The sequence below is a fragment of the Morus notabilis genome, unplaced genomic scaffold (assembly GCF_000414095.1).
Source record: "Morus notabilis unplaced genomic scaffold, ASM41409v2 Scaffold115, whole genome shotgun sequence".
Lineage (NCBI taxonomy): Eukaryota > Viridiplantae > Streptophyta > Magnoliopsida > Rosales > Moraceae > Morus > Morus notabilis.
Window position 1 is genome coordinate 123322 of NW_010361020.1, and position 24199 is coordinate 147520.

General features: G+C 40.2%; 1 protein-coding gene across 1 annotated transcript in view; it reads right to left on the reverse strand.

The window, feature by feature from the left end:
• LOC21409534 (probable N-acetyl-gamma-glutamyl-phosphate reductase, chloroplastic) overlaps positions 1–23972 on the reverse strand; it is a 35694-nt gene extending 11722 nt beyond the window's left edge. The window contains exons 1-11 of the mRNA XM_010097864.2: positions 23747–23972; positions 23421–23561; positions 7588–7695; positions 7330–7416; positions 7151–7201; positions 6937–7008; positions 1094–1213; positions 873–933; positions 691–771; positions 424–503; positions 241–330 (exon numbers count right to left, since the gene is read on the reverse strand). Coding sequence (XP_010096166.2) covers positions 241–330; positions 424–503; positions 691–771; positions 873–933; positions 1094–1213; positions 6937–7008; positions 7151–7201; positions 7330–7416; positions 7588–7695; positions 23421–23561; positions 23747–23800 — 945 coding nt within the window. The 5' untranslated portion in view covers positions 23801–23972. The remainder of the gene's footprint in view (positions 1–240; positions 331–423; positions 504–690; positions 772–872; positions 934–1093; positions 1214–6936; positions 7009–7150; positions 7202–7329; positions 7417–7587; positions 7696–23420; positions 23562–23746) is intronic.
• Positions 23973–24199: the final 227 nt, after the last annotated feature.

Below are 24199 nucleotides of genomic sequence, written 5' to 3' on the forward strand. Positions count from 1 at the left end.
TCTTCACGTTCCAATCATTTGCAAGGTATTTTCTAGGTCTAACAAGATAAAATATTGACAGGGGTAGAGGATAGAACATTATGAGTGCGAGGGTTGTTAAAACCTAATTCCTATATCAACCTTATTTGGATAAGAGAGTGCTAGTCTCTGAAGTTCAAAGCAACAATTTCCATTTCAACTTATTAACGAATTCTGAAGTATTCAACTAGGAGAACGAGTTGAAATCGGTATATGGTATACCTCATAAGCTCTCTTCAATTGATGGTGTAAGTCCTCAGTAGTTACTCCTGAAGCCATTTCCACATATATGGTTGATTGCATACCACGGCTCTGAGAGACAATAACAGGAAGACAGTTATATGTCAGCAACCATTAAATTGGAGAACATAAAATTACTAAACACATTTGGAGTGCAACATTTACCATTGGCATTAGATGTGGGGTAAAGCTAACGGTTATCTTCGAATTTGCTGCATCTGTTAACCCCTGTTCAATTTCTGGAACTGAAATTTAAAGATAGACCCAAGGTTATTGGCTTATCACTTATGCATTGAGTAAAGAAACCAGCAATTCTTTGCTATAATTCATTGTAAAAATCACATGAGAACATTTCAGCAAGGAAGCAACTTGTACAGTAGTACATCATTTTCATTTAGAGATATTTAGTTCTACACCCTTAAAAAGACTTACCATGACGATGTCGAGTAATACCATAAGAATAGATGCCTTCAGCTATTTCAGTGTACAAATTTGCCTCCTTGGCACCACGGCCTGCACAATGAACCAATTTTCAAGGACATGTAGACTGAACTAATATTGGAACGCATAACCAGGATTTTGCACCTAGAAATTAGGAAAGAGTATATGCTAACCTGCCCCGCTAACACCTGACTTTGAGTCGATGATAATGTTTCTAAATTCTATGAGATTTGCCTGCACATGAAAACACCATCACGAAAAAGCTTAGAACAAAGAACCAAACAAATCCCATTCTGTTACATTCTTACATCTGAATAGTTGGTCAGCCAATCTGAAGCACAACTCTTATAAAAAATTGAAACTTGGAATGAGCTATAAAAATTACAAGAAACACCTTTATCAATGGAACAAGGGGAAGTTGAATTGATGTTGGATAGCACCCAGGATTAGCAACTAGGCGTGCATTCTTTATTTCCTCTCGGAAAACCTCTGTCAAACCATATACAACTTCCCTCTGGATCCCGAAAATAAGCACTTGTGTTAGCAAGAAAAGAGCAATTAGTTAAAACATAAGCTTTTCCTGTTTGATGTGATTGATGCCACGATATAAATCTTACAGCATAATGGAAAAAGATAAACACATGGAAACAAAATGACTCTCACATGGACTTCATATTACTACTCTGAAGATTTTGAGGAAGAATAAACTTCTCTGTTTTTCTCATTAAATGAATTGGTAACAATACACAGTTATATACACGATTTACACACCTAAAGGAGATAACAAAATCCCTAAAGATAAGGAATAAGAAACTGATCCTCCTAAACTTATGGGATCCGAATAGAGGAAATCCGGATTCTCTAATCCACGGATTTCCTCCTATAACTACTCCTAAGTATGCGAGCTTTAGAGGGAAATTCCACACTCCCCCTCAAGTTGGGTTGTACATATTGTACATGCCTAACTTGTTGCAAAGTTCCTCAAAGTTCGGTCCTAGGAGTGCCTTTGTCAGGATGTCTGCAAGTTGCTCCCGGGTAGACGTGTAGACCAATTGCACTTCTGAGTTTTCAATCTTCTCCGCTATGAAATGCCGATTTATCTCCACATGTTTCGTTCTGTCGTGATGAACTGGATCCTTTGCGATACTAATAGTAGCCTGATTATCGCATTTAAGTGTCACTGACTTCTCAAACTCCAACCCCAACTCGGTCATAACTCTCCTAATCCATACTCCTTCACAGATCGTTACTGCTAAGGCTCTTAGTTCAGCCTCTGCACTGCTTCTGGAAACCACAGTCTGTTTCTTACTTCTCCATGTCACAAGATTTCCCCAGACTAGAGAACAATACCCTGTGCTTGACCTCCTGTCTATCTGGCTTCCTGCCCAGTCTGCATCAGAGTAGAGAACTATATCTCTGCAACTATTTTTCTTAAACAATAATCCTTTTCCAGGGGTCATCTTTAGATACCTAAGAAATCTGTTCACAGCTTCCATGTGTTCCTCCATTGGATGGTTCATGAACTGACTCACCATACTCACTGCAAAGCCAATGTCAGGCCTAGTATGGGAGAGTTAAATAAGCTTCCCTACTAGACGTTGATATCTTCCTTTGTCTACTGGAGGTCCTTCCTCTTCACGCCCTAACTTCTTTGTAGAGTCCATAGGGGTGCTTGCTGGTTTACATCCTAGCATACCCGTTTCTTTGAGTAAGTCCAAGGTGTATTTGTGCTGGGAGACGACTATTCCTCTTTTTGATCGAGCCACTTCCATGCCTAGGAAGTACCGTAGAGGACCAAGATCTTTCACTTCAAATTCTTTAGCCAAGGATCGTTTAATCTTTAGTAACTCTTCCTCATAATCTCCGGTTAGGATGATGTCATCGACGTACACAATGAGAATGGCTAATTTATTCTTGGGAGAGCGCTTTACAAAGAGTGTGTGATCAGTTTGACACTGAATAAAGCCATGTTCCTTTACCGACCTTGAGAATCTACCAAACCATGCCCGTGGAGATTGTTTGAGTCCATACAGAGACTTTAATAACCTGCACACCTTATTGTTGATGTTGCTTACTTGTAGACCCAAAGGGATTTCCATGTAGACTTCCTCCTCGAGATCTCCGTTAAGGAAGGCGTTCTTTATATCAAGTTGATGAAGTTGCCAGTCTAAATTCGCTGCTAATGACAGGAGTATTCGAATGGTGTTAAGCTTTGCAACAGGAGCAAAGGTCTCCTGGTAATCAACACCATAGGATTGAGTAAAGCCTCTTGCTACTAACCAAGCCTTGAGCTGCTTCCATCTGCTTTGTGCTTCACAGTAAAGACCCATTTGCAACTCACCTTTCTCTTTCCCTGAGGGAGTTCAGTGACGGTCCATGTACCATTCTTTTCCAAGGCCATAATCTCCTCTTGGACAGCCTGCTTCCAACCTGGGTGACTCAGGGCCTCTTGAATGCTTGCTGGAATTTGAACATTGTCCAGCCCTGAAGTAAAGGCTCTATAGGATGGAGAGAGACCTACATATGATAAAAAATTCTTGATTGGATGTTGAGTGCAGGTTCGATTACCTTTCCTTAGGGCAATAGGTAGTTCCAAATCATCTATAGTCTGAGTCTCATGTAACCCTTTTTGTTCCGGCTCATTTCCACCTCCTGTGCTAGTTTATGCAGTCATTGGATCCGGTTCAGATTCTTGGACAGGTATGAGATGTGCCAAGTTCTCAATCTCCCCCTGAGGTTGCTTTTTCTTCTGGTGTATACCTGAAGTTCTTTAGTTATTGGGCGGGGCAGACTCAAGGAGGAACTGGAAGAATTAGCTGACTGTTGGTCTGGACTGAATGGAGATGTTTCTGGATGATTTGATGATACATGGACTGGACTGGACATAGGGTTAGACTCTGCATTTTGTGGCTGTATATTTGGGCTGATTTCAGGCTGTTCTAGCAAGGAATCCCAATTCCAAAGCTGAAGTTCTTTCTGTTTATTCTCCCCCTGAATTTCAGTTTTGGAGAAATAAGGAGTTTTTTCAAAGAATGTCACATCCATTGTTTCATAGACTTTTCTTGTGTTGGGACAAAAACACTTATAACCTTTCTTGTTTGTGGAATAACCAATGAAGACACATTTGATGGATTTCGGATCAAGTTTACTCCTGTTTTGGGGGTATATGTGGACGAAGGCAGAACACCCGAAGATTTTGAAAGGAAGGTCACTTGAAAGAACATGAGCATGAGGAAATATATCTATGAGGGCTTGACATGGTGTACCAAATTTTAGAACACGAGATGGCATCCTATTGATGAGATATGCAGAGGTAAGAATGGCTTCCCCCCAAAGATACTTTGGAACATCTGTAGAAAACATGAGGGAACGGGCTGCTTCCAACAAATGGCGGTTTTTTCTCTCAGCCACTCCATTTTGTTGGGGTGTATTGACACATGAACTCATTTGGACAATTCCCTGTTGGGACAAGTAGTTGCCTAGAACTGAATAGAAATATTCTCGAGCATTATCAGACTTAAGAATTCGGATTTTAGTACTGAATTGTGTTTGGACCATGGAGTTGAATGCTTGAAATATTCTATCAACTTCTGACTTTTCTTTCATAAGAAAAACCCAAGTGAGTCGTGTATGATCATCCACAAACGTCACAAACCACCGTACCCCATTAATATTTTTTATTCGAGCAAGTCCCCAAATATCACTGTGAATCAATGCGAATGGTTTTGATGGACAGTAGGGCACACTTGGATAAATAGAACAAGTGTGTTTTGCAAGTTGACAGATTTCACAGGCAAAAAATTTTGGATTTTTATTGATGAATAAATGAGGGAATAACTTTTCAAGATACATAAAGTTTGGATGACCTAGCCGATAGTGCCATAACATGACTTCACTATCTTTATTGACACTAGAATTAAAGACAGACTTTGGACTGAAAATATTAATTGACTAACTCTTAGGAAGGTTTCTGCCCCCAACTAAGGCTTCTTCAAGTTGAGGTGTTTTGAAGAGATAAAGTCCCGAGCACATCTCAGCACTGCCAATCCTCTTCCTCGAACCCAATTCCTGAAAAACACACATTCGGGAGAAATTTAGTAACACAATGATGATCACGAGTGAACTTACTGATGGACATTAAGTTGCAATCAAGTTTAGGGACATGGAGTACAGATTTGAGAGTGATTTCGTGTGAAAGTCGAACGGATCCAATCCCTGCCACTTTAGATAGAGAACCATCGGCAATGCGTATTGTGAGATTGGTATTACTTGGTTGATAATCATGGAGGAGAGACCTATCGCTCGTCATATGGTCTGACGCCCCTGAGTCGATAATCCAACATCTTGAATTGTTAGCACACACAGAGAGGGCAAATTGTAAATTACCTGCTTGTGCATGCATGCTTGCGGATGGGGCAGGAGCAGTGTGTTGTGAGAGAGTACTGCTTAGAAGCTTTTGGAGCACTTCAAGTTGTTCATTGGTGAAGGGGCTTGTCTCGGCAGTGACTGGTCTATCCTCGGCTGCAGTTGCTGAATTGGCACGGCTGTCTCTGTCCGAAACTGATCTTGATGGTTTCCAATCAACAAGTTTGCCGTGTATCTTCCAACACGTGTCCTTAGTGTGACCAGTTTTAGCACAATGATCGCACCACAATCTTCCCTTCCTCTGTTGGCGAGAATCATGCTGATTTGAAGGACGTGATCCACGAGCAGCTAGGGCAGATCCTTCCATCGCAGGAGATGAATATTGACTGCCCATCATGACCTTTTTCCTGCTTTCCTCACGGCGAATTTCAGAAAAGGTTTCTCGAAGGCTAGGAAGAGGTTTAGTTCCCATTACTCTGCCTCTAACTTCATCTAGGTTTTTGTTTAAACCCAGTAGAAACTTAAATGTCCTCTTCTGCTCCACTATTTTCCGATACAGGGCATTGTCTTCTGGGCACTTCCAACCGTGGCTTTCGAACATGTCTAGTTGCTGGCAGTGACGGGTAAGGGTATTGAAGTATTGTGTCACAGTGAGGTCTCCCTGCCGTAGATCGTGAAGGATGGACTCAACTGCGAATAACTCTGATGTGTTTTCAGAGCTGGAGTAAGTCTCTCTTACGGCTTCCCAAATTTCTTGTGCAGTCGCATAGAGAAGAAAATTCTCACCAATATCAACATTCATTGAATTGATGAGCCAGGACATAATCATATGATTTTCAGCCTTCCATTTTTTGTAGTTTGGATCATTCCGATTCGGAATGGGAATTTCCCCTGTCAGATAATCCTCTTTGCCTCTGCCACAGATGAACATCCGGACTTATTGAGACCATTGGAGGAAGTTTTGCCCATTAAGTTTATGGCTAAAGATCAGGGGGGAAAGATTTTCAGAATTTCCGGAATGTCCAGAATTGGAAAGACCGGATGTCTGATTTGAATGAGAAGAGACTTCAGAGGTAGAGCTGGTTGTTTCGGGAGCCATGGTTGTGCCTGGCTATGAGGGATAGTTGGGAATGGCGGCTAGGGTTTTTTTTTTCAGAGAAAAGAAAAAAAACGGGGCTCTGATACCATGAAGATTTTGAGGAAGAATAAACTTCTCTGTTTTTCTCATTAAATGAATTGGTAACAATACACACTTATATACACGATTTACAAACCTAAAGGAGATAACCGAATAGAGGAAATCCGAATAGAGGAAATCCGGATTCTCTAATCCACGGATTTCCTCTTATAACTACTCCTAAGTATGCGAACTTTAGAGGGAAATTCCACATACTCAAGTATTCAGGATAAGGAGTCCCATTTTCACTTCAGAAAACAAACTTTTTATTAGGCACTCTGATGGATTCTTCAACAAACCTATCCACATCAGCCACTAATCACTGACGTTTCTTCCTCCTACTGTAAACCAACAGCTCCTAGTTCTTATCACACTCCTACAAATTTCGGTGTCAAAAAATGCTCACGTACACAACAAATAGCATATAGCTATACTCTCAACAGGAAATTCAGATAAACAGGTAAGTGATCTTAAGTTCTTTGAGAAACCTTAACCTATAAGAAAAAACAACAAAAAACGTTTAGTTTATGCATTCCTTAGTGTTTAAAGCGCCTTCAAATCATGTTGAGCTTTGAACTCAACATTCAGGTTTCAAATACTTTGAATTGGCCGAAGGATGGGAAATAAAGGAGGGGAAAGGGAAAAAATCAGCCATGTTAGAGAGACAGCCAAGCAGAAGAAAATAATTACCTCACCTGCAAATCCGGTGCTCTATGTTCCTGACCATACCATTCTTTGTACTCAGATGTATCCCGTAGCCGGAAGTCCTGCAAAATTATCAAAAACAACTTTTGCATGAGTAAAATCTGAATTCTCAAATCTATTACACGATCCATAAAAAGAAATCATTAGTGAAGAAAAAAAAAGAAAAAAAAAAACACCAAAATGTAGCACGATGACTAAACATACAGCAGAAAGATCAACAATCTTTAAACTCTTTGGTAGGCCTTTTATAATCTCCTGCAAGTTCAAAATCCAAAAACTATTCAGTAAACTGTTTCTAGTTGTGAGTTTATGAAGACAACTAAACCAAGAGTTTAAATTGCTGATATAGCAAACTCATAGAAATCAAGGATATATGTAAGAACCTGTGTTGTTCCATGTGGCAGACAACAGAAAACAGCATCAACACTAGAAAAATCGGCATCCTTAATAGCAACCATGCTTGGTAGATCCTGCAAACATTGAAGACCAAAATCATCAAATTGTGACACTGACATAACAATATAAGATAATAAAGTTAGCTAATCAAGAAGTATCCCAAACTTTGATACACTTTAAATTAATGTTATCATGCCTAATCTATTTTTGGATCAGAGAATCATTTTTAATCTCTAAAGTCTTACTTGTGTGATTAGGTGAGGAAACACTGATCCAATCGATTGGCCGGCTTTTCTATCAGCAGTCATCAAGGTAGTGCCAAAATGAGGATGATTTGCTAGGAGCCGAACAATCTGCCAGAGAGTGATCATATTATTATATCATTAGACTATAAGGAGATACAGAGAAATTCAGAGATAATTACAATATCTTCCAAGTCCTTTTTTGTCCCCAAAGAGAAACCATGCATGCCTCCCCATAGTATTCTAGGATTAGAACTTCTACTGTCACTTTTCTTTGCTCAAATCATTTTTCTAATTATTTCTTTTACCAAAATTATTATTATTTTTTTAACGTAAACTCTTGTTTACTCTTTTTTTTTCAAGGTACAAGGCATCCAAAGCACAATTTCAATCACAGCTTTAGTTCAAGAAGTCGTCTTTCCACTAACATAAAACAAATTGTTATCAAACTGAAATAATGTCTATTAGACCTTAAGCAGTAGCATTTCAGTCTAAATTTTAGAAAAATAATGTTCTAGTTTTTAAGGGTCTTTAACAACAGAGAAGAGAATATCTTTGAGAAGTGTTTATCCCTATAAAATTATAAGCCCTCATTTGTTTCGCTTGTCGAGTTGAGAAGTAGAGCTTAAAAGTGAATTTACGGAAGAGAAAATATTCTAACAAAAAAAAGTGGAATATGAACTTTTGTGAAAGAAAACAATATAACAAAAAGTTTGATATGTGATTCGAATGGTGAAACAAACTAGGCCTTAGAATACATTCATTCATTAATTGTAGTAACACGGACAAAAAAAAAAATACAATGTTCAAGGAAGGACCTGCTAAGGAAAAAAGTTCGGGAGCAAAGGTAGTTTTGGGACCAACAATCCTAATAACCCTGATGGAAAAGTTCCATGCATCCCTGATAACTCGATGAAATAGAGTTAGTTAGCATACTTTTAGGCTTAGTAGTTGTTTATTTTCTCAAGGTACAATGCCTTAGTGTTAGTATTTTGTACAACATTCGTTAGAAGGTTAATATTTGTGGAGCAATCTCGTTACAACATGGATTTAGTCCTCATGTTCAATGCAGGTGTGTTGACTTTGGGTAATTAGTGCAGGAAAGCAACAGGGCAGTGTTGGTAAAAGCAATTTGAAAGAAAAGCACGGTAAAGGAAGTGAAGGCAGGAATGAACCCGTTGCTGCAGCAAAGCTATAGCAATGCAGATGCAACCAAAAGGTGCAAGCTGGTGCAGTTTGTTTTCATGTACAGCTGGCAGTGGTCCAAATTGCCGACTCTGACATGAGGGGACAGCTGTAAGAGCACTAAAGCGGGGACCATCAGTTTTGGCTCTGAGGCGGACACATGTAATTAGGGTACCTCATCCTGCCCTAATATAAAAGGAAAAAGAGGAGTACTGAAAAGGGCAGAGAAAAAGGAGGAGGCGCAGAATTACACAAAAGAAGCTAAAGAAAGAAAGAAAAAGAACGAGGGAAAGCACAGCTGGTTTATGGGGCAAAAGGGAAGCAAGGACAAAGGCCTACTGAGCATCCAGACTTTAGCTTAATCATTTCCTTCTATCTGTCTATATTTACTCTCTGTGACAAATGGATTTGATTATTGTTATTATTTCTAATTACCTTACACCGAACATGAGCTAAACTTCTTTAGCTAGGATTATTCATGGAACCAAAGTTGCAATGAAGATTAATTTGTTATTCTAATTGCTTGTGTAATTTTCATTCGATTTATTCAAGTGTGTTTATTGTTCAACTTTTGTTAAGTGACAGGCCATCATTTAATGGAAAACATAAACTGAAATTAATTCTGGAAAGGTTGGTTTTAGTTGGAACTATCTTGGATAATATAAGGGAATAGTATAGGAATATATTACGGCCTTGTACAACCCATTAAAATTGGTGCTTACTCTAGGTTTTGAGAACTGAAATGCATAGGAATATGTTAGTTTTGGTTTGAGGAACTACAGGCATAGATCTATCGGAAGAGGATTCGGAAGAGGATTATGCCGAATTTTAGGTTGATTGAATGAACTTTGCTACAGCAATCCTATAGCAAAACGTGGTCAGAGTTGCAACCGAGGGAAAATCAGTAATCCTAGCCTTTACCCATCATTGATTCACAACTTGTAGCTTAGAACTTGTTAAGTCTTACGTCTTGTTTACATTTAAATCATTCCCAGTCATTTTACTAATTCACGTTACTTAATCCTTACCGAATTTGTATTTGATTCACTTTTCAATTCATTTTAGTTCAACTGGTTTTTATAATCAATTTTGGCCTCGTTCATTTCGCGGATTCGAGTTTTCAATTCGAGTTGAGATGTGATATTTTCTAAGAGCTTTTTACTGTAGCATAAAAGGCAAAATGCTTTCCCACTTCGGAATAGACCAAGGGAATCACACTTCGGAATGGCAGGGAAATCGAGCAACCAACTCGACAGTCTGAAGCAACATCAGAGCACTCTTCGATCCAAAACCAGAAAGTCCAGCAACCAGAAGCTGAATCAGAACAGGATGCTGTCGACCAAAATGCTACAGCAAAGCTGAAGCAAAACGGACCAGAGAGACCTCCACCCCCATTCCCGCAAAGAATTCAGAATCAAAAGCAAGATAAGCAGTTCAGGAGATTCCTTGACATGCTGAAGCAACTCCACATCAACATTCCATTTGTGGAGCCATTCGAGCAAATGCCGAGTTACGTTAAATTATGAAGGATATTCTCTCGAAGAAACGAAGGCCGGGTGAATTTGAGATGGTGGCATTAACCGAAGAATGCAGTGCGATCTTGAAGAATAGGCTGCCACCCAAGTTGAAAGATCCTGGTAGTTTCACCATACCGTGCTCCATCGGAAATCAATACGTTGGAAAGGCATTATGCGACTTGGGGGCAAGCATTAATCTGATGCCTATGTCTAACTTCAGAAAGCTGGGAATTGGTGAAGCAAGACCCACCACTGTTACGCTGCAATTAGCTGACAGGTCCTACGCTCATCCAGAGGGCAAAATTGAAGATATCCTAGTAAGGGTGGACAAATTCATATTTCCAGGAGATTTCATAGTGTTGGACTATGAAGCAGATAAGGAGGTGCCGATTATCTTGGGAAGACCCTTTTTAGCTACAGGCAAGACATTGATTAATGTGCAAAAGGGAGAATTGACCATGAGAGTCCACAATCAGCAGGTCACTTTCAACATGTTCAAGGCGATGCGTTTTGCTGACGAGGTGGAGGAATGTTCAGCAATTAATGTTCTGGATTCACTAGTGGCAGCAGAGTTTGAGAAGACATGCTCTAAAAAGTTGATATAAGAGGAAGACCTGACTGATTCTGAGGTTGATGAGGACAACAATGATAGACAAGTATCATGGATGGAGGGTAGGCATGCATCAGCCAGATCTAGGGGGCACTTCAAGTCACTGGAATTATCAGCGAGGCCCTTAAAGCAATATAAACCCTCGGTGGAAGAACCACCTGTTTTGGAACTAAGGCCTTTGCCGGTACATTTGAGGTACGCTTACTTGGGTGATTCAGACACTCTTCCCGTAATTATTGCTTCTGGACTAAATAGCATACAGGAAATGCAACTACTGGAGGTGCTTAAGAAGTTCAAACGTGTGATTGGGTGGACTATCGCAGATATAAAAGGAATCAGCCCATCAATCTACATGCACAAAATTTTGCTGCAGGATTGCTGCAGCAATTCGGTAGAGCAACAGAGAAGATTGAATCCAATCATGAAAGAGGTGGTGAAGAAAGAGGTGATTAAATGGCTTGATGCAAGGATAATTTACCCTATTTTAGATAGCTCTTGGGTCAGCCATGTTCAGTGCGTACCCAAGAAAGGTGGAGTCACGGTGGTTCCAAATGACAACAATGAGTTGATACCAACAAGAACAGTAACTGGTTGGAGGGTATGTATGAACTACAGGAAGCTGAACAAGGCGATCAGAAAGGACCATTTTCCTTTGCCATTCATCGACCAAATGCTTGATAGGTTGGCTGGGAAGGAATACTACTGTTTCTTATATGGATACTCAGGCTATAACCAGATTGTTATAGCACCAGAGGATCAGGAAAAGACCACTTTCACCTGTCCGTATGGGACGTTTGCTTTTAGAAGGATGCCTTTCGGACTTTGTAATGCTCCAGCGACCTTTTAGAGATGCATGATGTCTATCTTCACTGATATGGTGGAGAAATCGCTGGAGGTTTTTATGGACAATTTCTCGGTGTTCGGAGACTCCTTTAGGGATTGCCTAACAAATTTGGAAAGAGTCTTAATGAGGTGTGAGGAAATCAATTTGGTTCTCAATTGAGAAAAATGCCACTTCATGGTACAAGAGGGCATTGTATTGGGTCATAAGGTTTCTAACAAAGGCATCGAGGTGTACAAAGCAAAGATTGAAGTCATAGACAAACTACCACCACCAACATCAGTGAAGGGAATTAAGAGTTTTCTGGGCCACGCAGGTTTTTATCGGCGGTTCATAAAAGACTTTTCAAGGATATCTAAGCCATTATGCAATTTGTTGGAGCAAAGTTGACCGTTTGAGTTCAATGGCGAATGTCAGCAGGCGTTCTTGGAATTGAAGAGGCGGTTAGTGTCTGCTCCCATTGTCATCTCACCTTATTGGTCACTGCCATTTGAACTTATGTGCGATGCTAGCGACTACACAGTCGGAGCAGTGTTAGAACAACGACATGAGAAGGTGTTCCACTCAATTTATTATGCGAGCAAGACAATGACTGAGGCCCAGCTGAACTACACTACCACAGAGAAAGAGTTGTTAGCTGTAGTATTTGCCTTCGACAAGTTCAGAGCATATCTTGTGGGCACCAAGGTGATTGTATACACTGACCACTCCGCAATGAAGTATCTGATTGCCAAGAAGGACGCCAAACCAAGGCTGATCCGATGGATACTATTGTTACAAGAATTTGATCTGAAAATAAGGGACAGAAAGGGGTCTGAAAATCAGGTTGCAGACCATCTTTCCAGACTTGAGGATGGTAAGACTGAAACAAGGGAGCCCATTCGAGAGACCTTACCAGATGAGCGACTTCTTGCCGTGCAACAAGCTACAGCCCCCTAGTATGCAAACTTTGTGAATTATATAGTAAGTGGGTTGTTCCCACCTGAAATGAACAGTCAAAAGAAGAAAAAGTTCATGCATGATGCTAAGTTCTATTGTTGGGATGAGCCGTTCCTTTACAAGCAATGTGCGGATCAGGTTATTCGACAGTGCATCCCTGAGGAAGAAGTTCAAAGCATCCTCCAGCATTGACATTCATCACCATACGGAGGGCATTTCGGAGGAACAAGAACAGCTGCAAAGGTCCTCCAATCTGGATTCTATTGGCCTTCAATCTTCAAAGATGCGCATGAGCTTGTGAAGATATGCGATAGGTGCCAACGTGTCGGCAACATCTCCCGCCGACACGAAATGCCTCTGAGCAACATTCTGGAGGTGGAGTTATTTGACGTATAGGACATTGACTTCCTGGGGCCGTTTCCTCCATCTTTTGGAAACCAATACATCTTGGTAGCAGTAGACTACGTCTCAAAATGGGTGGAGGCGGCAGCACTTCAAACAAATGACTCCAAGGTAGCGGTAAAATTCATTCACAAGAACATCTTTACACGCTTTGGAACACCGAGGGCCATCATCAGTGACGAAGGTACCCACTTTGGCAGCAAGCAGTTTGAGAACCTCTTGAGCAGATATGGAGTGAAGCATAAGATTACTACAGCATACCACCCACAAATCAGTGGGCAAGCAGAAATCTCAAACAGGGAGATAAAGAGGATCTTGGAGAAGGTGGTCAACCCGAATTAGAAAGATTGGTCGCTGAGGTTGGAAGATGCTCTATGGGCATACAGGACAGCATTCAAAACGCCACTGGGAATGTCTCCATTCCGATTAGTCTTTAGGAAGGCATGTCACCTACCGGTGGAATTAGAACACAAGGCATACTGGACAGTGAAACAGTTGAACATGGACCTCCAACTAGCAGGAGAGAAGCGTTTACTGCAGCTGAATGAACTGGAGGAATTCCGGCTGCAAGCATATGAGAGTGCCAAGTTGTATAAGGAGAAAACCAAGAAATGACGCGACAAAAAAATTATCCCACGGCAGTTTGAGGTTGGGCAGCAGGTTTTACTCTTCAACTCAAGGTTGAAGCTATTTCCAGGGAAACTGAAATCTAGATGGTTACGTTCCTTTGTGGTAAATCAAGTCTACCCACATGGAGTAGTGGAGATGCAGCAAACTCCGGGAGAGCCTTTAAAGTGAACGGCTAGCGACTCAAAACACTACTGGGGTGATGAGATTAATCGCCAGAAAACCTCCATTTCACTTCAAGAAGCATAAGTGTGCAGCATAGTCAGACTGAAGACTCTAAAACAAGCGCTTAAGGGAGGCAACCCTACATTTTCAATTTTTACATGTCTTTTGGTTTATAATTTTTATTGATTATCCTCTGTTTGTTTTGTGTAGATTGTGAATTTGATCCAGGATAGTGTTGTGCAGAGGTTACTATAGCAGGAAAAAGGAAAAATTGACCTCAGAGGAAAAGGGGCTGAGTTCCAAAATTTTACTGCAGCAAAATTCTTTTCTCGCGGAGAATTGCTATAGCAAAGTAAAAATGTTGGGGGCTGCATTTCCATAGTTTTGCTATAGCAAAATTTTTCGCTATAAAAAATTTTGTTAACAATTCTTACAAAAAAAAATGGGAGATTAAAGGGCCACATGTCCTATTAATATCAGACCACTTTCCCTTTCCCTTTCGACAAAAAAAGAAACCCTAGCAGCCCCTACCTCCCAGCCCCACCTCATGCTTCTTTGGCTTTAGTTTCTCCCACACCGTCGACCCCACAGATCAACCTTCTCCGAGCCTCACATACACTCGAATCCGAGGGCCCCAGCTGTTCAGAGTAGCCAAGTAGACTTTGGGCACCAGTCTTGCATCTATTTGCTGAAACCAAATAACCCGCAAAGAACCCGCAACTCGGTTATAGGACATTTCTCTCAACAACGGCTGAAACCAGGTACGAAAAGTGTATTTTCAAGCGCTCTTTTAGCCCTGAAAAGGGTTTCTTGTTGACGGACTCCCCCACTATGGGGTATGACGAGTCAATATCCTCAGTGATTAGTGCCCTCAATTGGAAAAAATTCTGCTCTCACCCGCCTACCGCAATTGTTCCTCTCGTCAGAGAGTTTTATGCCCATTTCACCAAAGAGGGGCAGCAGCGGGTGTATGCGCGTGGCGTTCTGGTCCCAGTTGACCCGGACGCCATCAACTGCTTTTATGGGTTAGAGGGGTCCGTCGATTTGCACTCTGAGTTTGCAGCAACTGCTAATGCGACGCAGTTGGACGCAATGCTGGATTACCTCTGTGTCGAAGGCACCACCTGGAGCACATCAAAGCAGGGTGCCATGACAATTCCAAGAAGCAGCCTCGCACCGCAGGGCAAGGTCTGGTACCATTTCTTGAAAACTCGTATGCTGCCATCAATGACTATGCACACTGTGTCAAAAGACCGCATGTTGCTGCTAGATTCCATCATTGCGGGCCGCCCGATAAATGTGGGGAAAATAATCCACAAGGAGCTTTGCGCATGTGCGCGTAAGTCGGGCGGCAGTTTGTGGTTTTCAGCCCTCATTACGGGTTTGTGTCTAAGCAATGGAGTGCCGGTGTTTCCCACTGAGGAGAGATTGTCATCACGAGGCGCTATAACCACTCTGACTATAGCCCAGATGACACAAGTCCGACCGGATGGAGCACGTCCAGTTGAGCAGCCTGCCATCGATGATGAGGAGCAAGACCCTGCGCCGCAGGCCACTACTAGTGGACAGGCTGCCGAGTCCAGCAGTAAGGGTCAAGCTCCTGAGGGCATGGTTCACTCCCTCCACATGTTGGAGCAGCGCATCACTCTTCAGGAAATTCAACAGTTTCAAACGTTGAAAATGCTGCAGCAAATGCATAAGCAGCAGCAGCAATACTGGGCCTATGCAAGGCAGCGGGACATCGCCTTGAAGAAGTCACTTCAGAAAAACTTCACCAAGCCAGTATTCCCGTTGCCTGAGTTTCCTGAAGAAGTGTTAGAGCAAATTGCCACCGAGGAAAACGATGAGGACGATCCAGAGGATTGAAGGAGGAATGCAAGGGTAGGCAAGTTGCCTACCCTCCCTAGGGAGTATTAACCTTCTTTTGTAATTTTGCAATGTTTAGTTTTACATTTTTTTTTGTTCTGTTTGTTTTAGGTTGTTCTATGATTATTTCCCCAAGCAGTGAGGACACTGCTTCCTTTAAGTTTGGGGGTGTGGTTGACAGGTTTTGTGTTATCTGTGTGCTGGTTTTTGTTCAGTATGAGTTAGTATGTTAGTTTGTTGTTTGGTTCTGTTTTATGGTGGTGTTTCAATCTTGTTATAATAAAAAATTAAAAAAAAACAATGTTTCGTTTCTGTGTTTTGTTAAGTGTGAATAAATGCTTTGGTTTTGCTACAGCTATGTTGGTTTTAGGACATTCCATGAAAAGTGCAATGTGTCGAAAGTCTCAGCTTGTGTAGTAAATTAGTATGAGTTAAAACTTGGTGATATATGTGGTTCAGTTGCTCCATAAATGTGATCATTTGAAACTCAGCACGTTAGACTATAGAATAGTCGTATGTTGGAAAGCCTAGGAAATTTCGAGTCATTGTGAGAGCTTAGGATCATAGAACTAATTGTGCGATACCCTTGAAGCGAAACTTTAGGGAGCCAAACGTTTTAGGGTGAACTGATATTGAAAAGGGTTGATGCTTAGGGTTGTATAAAAAAAAAAAAAAAAACCTCATATGTGTAAAATACTCCTCTATTCCGACCTGCCTAATAACCAGGAGTAACATGAGCCCCATGTGTACTTTTGCGTCAAACAGCGGTTCGGGATATGAGTTTGCTAAAGCAATTCTGACTTGTGACGTTGCTGAGTAACCGGGTGTCTTCATCACCAATGTTGGCATTCGCGTAAAAAGGTAGCAGTGACATGAGGAATTCGAAAAAAAAAAAAAAAAAAAAAAGAGAAGTGAATATTTATGCACCCATCTAATGCCCTTAGAGACTGTTGGAAAATCGGAATTGTTTTTGAAAACAATCTGTGTAAAGCTGTAAATTAGCTAATTAGCTGTCAATCTTTGTATTTTAAGAAAGTATATGTCAGAAGTTATTTCCTTCCCTAGAATTAGCTATATTCCTTAAATCAGTGATTGCTTTCCTGATTCGAAGGGTGTGTACATGCTTTGTAAATCATTTAAATAGGTGATCAATGAAACAAAGAATAATTCCCTGAAAAACTCACTTTTCAAGTTGGTATCAGAGCGTAGGCGGATTGCTTGCGGAAATCAGTCTTCTTCTTCCTTTCATTCGATCCTCTTCTTTTTTTCTCTATCACCATGTCTGACATTTCAAATGAATCCCCCACTGTTCCTCAATCGTCTTCAAACAATCCCACCACCATTGATTCCATAAAAATTAGTGCAACCACCTCGGAATCCCATTCTGTCCAAATCACCACGATTCGATTGAATGGTAACAATTTTCGGAGATGGTCTCAATCGGTGCGGATGTACATCAGAGGACGTGGAAAGATGGACTACCTGACGGGTGACAAGAAGGCTCCTGCAGAGGATGATCCGGACTATGCTACATGGGACGCTGAGAATTCCATGGTGATGACATGGCTTGTGAACTCCATGGAAGAAGACATTAGCTCTAATTACATGTGCTATCCAACGGCACAAGAGCTTTGGGAAAATGTAAATCAGATGTATTCTGATTTAGGGAATCAATCTCAGATTTTCGAATTGACCCTAAAACTCAGAGAAATTCGGCAAGGGGAGGACAACGTCACAAAATACTTCAATTCTTTGAAGCGAATTTAGCAAGATCTAGACCTCTTCAATACCTACGAGTGGAAATCTGCCGAGGATGGACGCCACCATAAGAAGACTGTGGAGGATAATCGTATCTTCAAATTCTTGGCTGGCCTCAATGTCAAGTTTGATGAGGTAAGGGGTAGAATCATTGGAAGACAACCCCTGCCTTCAATCGGTGAGGTTTTTTCGGAAGTTAGAAGAGAGGAGAGTCGGAGGAATGTGATGCTGGGCAAGAAGGGACCTGGAGTTGCTGCTGAAGGTTCAGCCTTGGTAACCACGGGTGGAGGCTATAACAAAGCCACCACATATCAGCGCAGATCTGAGGACAAATCACGTCTTTGGTGTGATTTTTGCAACAGGGCTTGCCATACCCGTGAGACTTGTTGGAGGATCCATGGGAAACCTGCGAATTGGAAAGGTAAAACAGGTGACAAACCAAGACATGCCTTCACTGCTGCTAATGAGGCCGAAACCAACCCCTTCACTAAGGAGCAGATGGAGCAGCTTCTTACACTGCTGAAATCCAACTCGGCATCTAGTACTCCTAGTGCTTCTATGGCATACACAGGTAATGAATTATATGTTGTTGCTTGTCATTCCAAATCATCTGCTCCATGGATAATTGATTCTGGAGCATCCGACCATACGACCAACTCTTCAAATCTGTTTGAATCATATTCACCGTGTCCTGGAAATAAAAAGGTCAGGATAGCGGATGGTAATTTCTCACCCATTGCAGGAAAAGGTTTGATAAAAATTTCTGAGGGAATAGATCTTAAATCTGTTCTCCATGTTCCTAAACTTACTTGTAATCTCTTATCTGTCAACAAATTATCTAGAGATTCTAATTGTCGTGTCATCTTCTATGAATCCCATTATATTTTTCAGGACCAGAGCTCAGGGAAGACGATTGGCAGTGCTAGGATGATCAATGGTCTCTACTATTTCGAGGATAATCTACCTAGTAATAAAATTGCTCAAGGACTTAGTAGTATTAGTTCTATTTCTGTTCATGATCAAATAATGGTTTGGCATTACAAATTGAACCATCCTAGTTTTTCTTATTTGAAACAATTGTTTCCAGCATTGTTTAAAAGGGTTAATCCTTTATCATTTCAATGTGAAAGCTGTTTATTGGCAAAGAGCCATCGAAAACCTTATATTCAAAAAACTTATCAAGCTTCAAAACCATTTTATCTCTTTCATAGCGATGTTTGGGGACCCTCAAAGGTAACCACTGTTTCAGGAAAAAAATGGTTTATAACCTTTATAGACGACCACACTCGTCTTTGCTGGGTGTATTTAATGCGGGAAAAATCAGAAGTTGAAAAAATTTTTAAAGATTTTTACACAATGATTGAAAATCAATTTCAAACAAAAATCAGCATTTTGGGATCTGATAATGGAACGGAATATTTTAATAAAGTCTTGGAAACTTTTTTAAAGGAAAAGGGTATTTTACATCAATCAACATGTTCAGATACTCCTGAGCAAAACAGAATAGCTGAACGCAAAAATAAACATTTGTTAGAAGTAGCCCGGGCTATGATGTTTTACATGAATATTCCAAAATACTTATGGGGGGATGTCATACTCACTGCATCATATCTAATCAACAGGATGCCCACAAAAGTTTTGCAGTACACTACACCACTGAAGTGTTTTAAAAAGGTATTTCCAGATTCTCGAATTAATTCTGAATTACCTTTAAAAATATTTGGTTGCACTGCATATGTTCACCTTCCAAAAAGGTCACGGTCTAAGTACCCAAGGGCAGAAAAATGTGTTTTTGTAGGATATACTCCTAATAAAAAGGGCTACAAGTGTTTTAATCCCCTTACAAAACGTTTTTACACAACCATGGATGTCTCTTTTTTGGAAAATACCCCATATTTTACCAAAAATTTACTTCAGGGGGAGAACTTAGTTGAACCAAATTTTTGGGAAGTTGCTGAACCCTTACCTAATCCGATCCTTGATATCTCTTTCAAATCAATGGAAAAAGAAAAAGAAAATAAGGATAAACCCACTGCATCCGAACCTAATTTCATTAATCTGTCGGAAAAAGAAATACTACGAATGGAAAAAAATCGCAGCAATCTTGAGCCTGTGGTTTATGCAAGGAAGAATGTCCCTGGAAGAAGTAAAGACCAATTAATCATCCTAACACATGGTCAAACGGAAGTCCTGGGTGATGGTCTTCCAAGTGTCTCAGGTAATTCTTCTTCCATTCCTACTCATTCTTTGCCATTACTCTCTAATTCTGATTCTGAAATTTCTGCACCCGAACCTTGTTTAGAATTATCCCCAGTAATTCCTACACAGGCCCGTGACACTGATCTTCCAATTGCCCTTAGAAAAGGAACCCGCACATGCACTAAGCATCCTATTGCCAAATATATTTCCTACAATAATCTCTCTGACAGGTATAGAGCATTCACTACAAATATTTCAAACCTTGTTGTGCCTAGAAGCATTCAGGAAGCACTAAATGAACCAAGTTGGAAATCGGCAGTGTTTAAGGAAATGGATAACTTGAGGAAAAATGGTACTTGGGAGATAGTAGAATTGCCGAGAGAGAAAAAGGTTGTTGGGTGTAAATGGGTCTTTACAATAAAGAGTAAGGCTGATGGAAGTATTGAGAGATATAAAGCTAGGCTTGTGGCAAAAAGTTTCACTCAAACCTATGGGATAGACTACCAAGAAACCTTTGCCCCGGTAGCTAAAATTAACTCAATCAGAGTTTTGTTGTCCCTTGCAGTAAATTCTAATTGGCCTTTACATCAATTGGATGTTAAAAATGCCTTCCTTAATGGACCTAGAGGAGGAAGTGTTCATGAGCCTGCCACCAGGTTTCGAAGAAAGCTTTGGAGCTGGAAAGGTGTGTAAACTGAAGAAGTCCTTATATGGACTCAAGCAGTCCCCTAGAGCTTGGTTAGAGCGCTTTGGCAAGGTGATAAAGCGGTATGAATACACTCAAAGTCAAGCTGATCACACTGTGTTCTACAAACATTCAAAGGAAGGGAAAGTGGCCATCTTAATTGTGTATGTAGATGATATAGTGCTAACTGGAGATGATTACAGCGAACTAGAGAAGTTAAAAGGAAGACTCGCTGAAGAATTTGAGATCAAGGACTTGGGGGCGTTAAAATACTTTCTTAGAATGGAGTTTGCTAGGTCCAAAGGAGGTATTTTTGTAAATCAGCGTAAGTATGTGCTTGATCTACTTAATGAGACGGGTATGTTAGGTTGCAAGCCTGCTGAAATGCCAATAGAGCCTAATGTAAAACTACAGCCTGCAATAACAGAGAATGTGAAGGACAGAGAGCGTTATCAGAGACTCGTTGAGAAATTGAATTACTTATCTCATACACGCCCGGACATAGCATTCTCGGTGAGCATGGTTAGTCAGTTTATGCATCAATTTCCTGTTTTGTGTATTGAGTCATTTTATGTTGTTCCGTTTTGTGTGTTAGGCATTACTCAAGGACGAGCAATGACTTAAGTTTGGGAGTATGATAACTCGATGAAATAGAGTTATTTAGCATACTTTTAGGCTTAGCAGTTGTTTATTTTCTCAAGGTAAAATGCCTTAGTGTTAGTATTTTGTATAACATTTGTTAGTTTTTGTTTAGTTGATAGAAGGTTGATATTTGTGGAGCAATCTCGTTACAACATGGATTTAGTCCTCATGTTCAATGCAAGTGTGTTGACTTTGGGTAATTAGTGCAGGAAAGCAACAGGGCAGTGTTGGTAAAAGCAATTTGAAAGAAAAGCACGGTAAAGGAAGTGAAGGCAGGAATGAACCCGTTGCTGCAGCAAAGCTATAGCAACGCAGATGCAACCAAAAGGTGCAAGCTGGTGCAGTTTGTTTTCATGTACAGCTGGTAGTGGTCCAAATTGCCGACTCTGACATGAGGGGACAGCTGTAAGAGCACTAAAGCGGGGACCATCAGTTTTGGCTCTGAGGCGGACACATGTAATTAGGGTACCTCATCCTGCCCTAATATAAAAGGAAAAAGAAGAGTACTGAAAAGGGCAGAGAAAACGGAGGAGTCGCAGAATTACACAAAAGAAGCTAAAGAAAGAAAGAAAAAGAACGAGGGAAAGCAGAGCTGGTTTATAGGGCAAAAGGGAAGCAAGGACAAAGGCCTACTGAGCATCCAGACTTTAGCTTAATCATTTCCTTCTATCTGTCTGTATTTACACTATGTTTGGTATGAATGAAAAGTGGAAGGAAAGAAAATGTTGGAGGGATTTTAGGATGGAAATTGGTAAATTAACTTGTTTGGTAGAAAGTAAATTGGGAAGGAAAAGAAAATTGAAAGGAAATTGTAATTGGTGGGTCCCACCATATTTAATCCCTCCAAAAGTGGGAGGATTTTAGGAAGAAAAATGTAGATAACTACCTAAATTACTAAATTGTCCTCATTTTGGCTCCAAAAGTTAGTGCTGTTTTTTTTTTTTTTTTTCAGAAAGAAGAGATAAATGGGCAATGGGCTTTCTCTCTATATGTGTACATAGCTAGGATTAAAGATATCCATATAAAAGATTTCAGTACATTAAATTAAACATCGATGATCAACCAACCTTTATCACATTCACAATGCATTCATAGCTACAGTGTATTAATGCTATATAAGTTAAACTATGTTTTTGTACCTTTATATATGTATGTGTGTGTATATATACATAATATAGATGGAATATATGTTCAAGTTACATGAATTTTTCGAGTTAATTTGATATTGAATACTGCATTATTTATACTTTTATTAGAAAAGAATATTAATAAAAAATATTTAGGTAAAAAAGTAATTACACCAATAATAATTTTTCCATCCCTTTAGTTTCATTTCCAATACCAAACAAGGGAAGGTAGATTCATTTTCTTTCTTCCCTATCATACTAAACAAGTCAAGGGAAAATCAAAATCTTTTCTATCATTCTAATTTTCTATGCATTATAATTTTCCTTTCCCTCCCATTTTCTTTCCTTCTTACCAAACAGAGCATTACTCTCTGTGACAAATGGATTTGATTATTGTTATTATTTTTAATTACCTTGCACCGAACATGAGCTAAACTTCTTTGGCTAGGATTATTGATGGAACCAAAGTTGCAATGAAGATTAATTTGTTTTTCTAATTGCTTGTGTAATTTTCATTCGGTTTATTCAAGTGTGTTTATTGTTCAACTTTTGTTAAGTGACAGGCCATCATTTAATGAAAAATATAAACTGAAATTAATTCTGGAAAGGTTGGTTTTAGTTGGAACTATCTTGGATAATATAAGGGAATAGTATAGGAATATATTACGGCCTTGTACAACCCATTAAAATTGGTGCTTACTCCAAGTTTTGAGAACTGAAATGCATAGGAATATGTTAGTTTTGGTTTGAGGAACTACAGGCATAGATCTATCGGAAGAGGATTATGCTGAATTTTAGGTTAGATTGAGGATTATGCCGAATTTTAGGTTGATTGAATGAACTTTGCTACAGCAATCCCATAGCAAAACGTGGTCAGAGTTGCAACCGAGGGAAAATCAGTAATCCTAACCTTTACCCATCATTGATTCACAACTTGTAGCTTAGAACTTGTTAAGTCTTACCTCTTGTTTACATTTAAATCATTCCCAGTCATTTTACTAATTCACGTTACTTAATCCTTACCGAATTTGTATTTGATTCACTTTTCAATTCATTTTAGTTCAACTGGTTTTTATAATCAATTTTGTATTAACGGTAGTCCCTGTGAAGACGATACTCTTTACTCACTACTGTATTACTTGTGCGATTGCGTGCACTTGCGTAGAGCTATTTCTATACATAGGATTTTATCGCAACAATCCCAAACCCCAAACAAACAAACAAATAAATAAAAGCCAAAAGGGATTTGCTGGGAGTTTCTAGAGAAATATACCTCAGAACCAGTGTAGCCACTAGCTCCAAGAACACCAATGCGAACAGACTTTTCTGTGTTCTGTGCTTTGGCATTCACGGAACATTTAACAAACACCTTCCCTGCACTTCGCCTCTTGGACTTACCATACTTCATTTGGTCCTACATTCAAAAAAAAGAAAAATTCTTAGAGCAATAAAATCCAAAATATAAAACAAGAATAACTTGAAATTAAACTCAATGAAGAATCGAAATTCAAGTTTTTTTTTTCCTTCAGTTGCATGCAAAATAGTATTGATAAAACCAAACCCAGATGAAAAAAACTTTTAACTTTCAGAGAAACAGACCTTCCATAGGCAGCCACTGTCAAAGCCAAACGAACTGAAGGCCGAGGAACTCATTTTCTGTTAGTCACAACCACAGAGATTCTGCTAAACGAGGCAAAGAAGACGACCGGAAATGGCGCGGCTCGTGCGGAGGAGAGGGAAAAATCGCGACGTCTCTGTCGCGAATAAAGAGAGAGAGCCGTGCTCAGGGGGAAGAGCGAGAGAGATAGAGAGAAGTGCGGCAGAGATAGAGAGAGAAAGAGAGAGAAAGAGAGAGCGAGCCGTGCTCAGGAGAGAGAGAGAGGAGTGGCAAGAGAGAGAGAGAAAGAGTTTTTTTTTTTTTTTGAAATAATTAGGAGGATCTACCATATATGTAACTTTGAGCCGGGTTAAACCGGTCGATCCGAGGCCTAGCACTATTGATTCGGTCTAGGGCTCATCCAACTCCGCCCTAATTCTTTGGCCGAGTCAGGC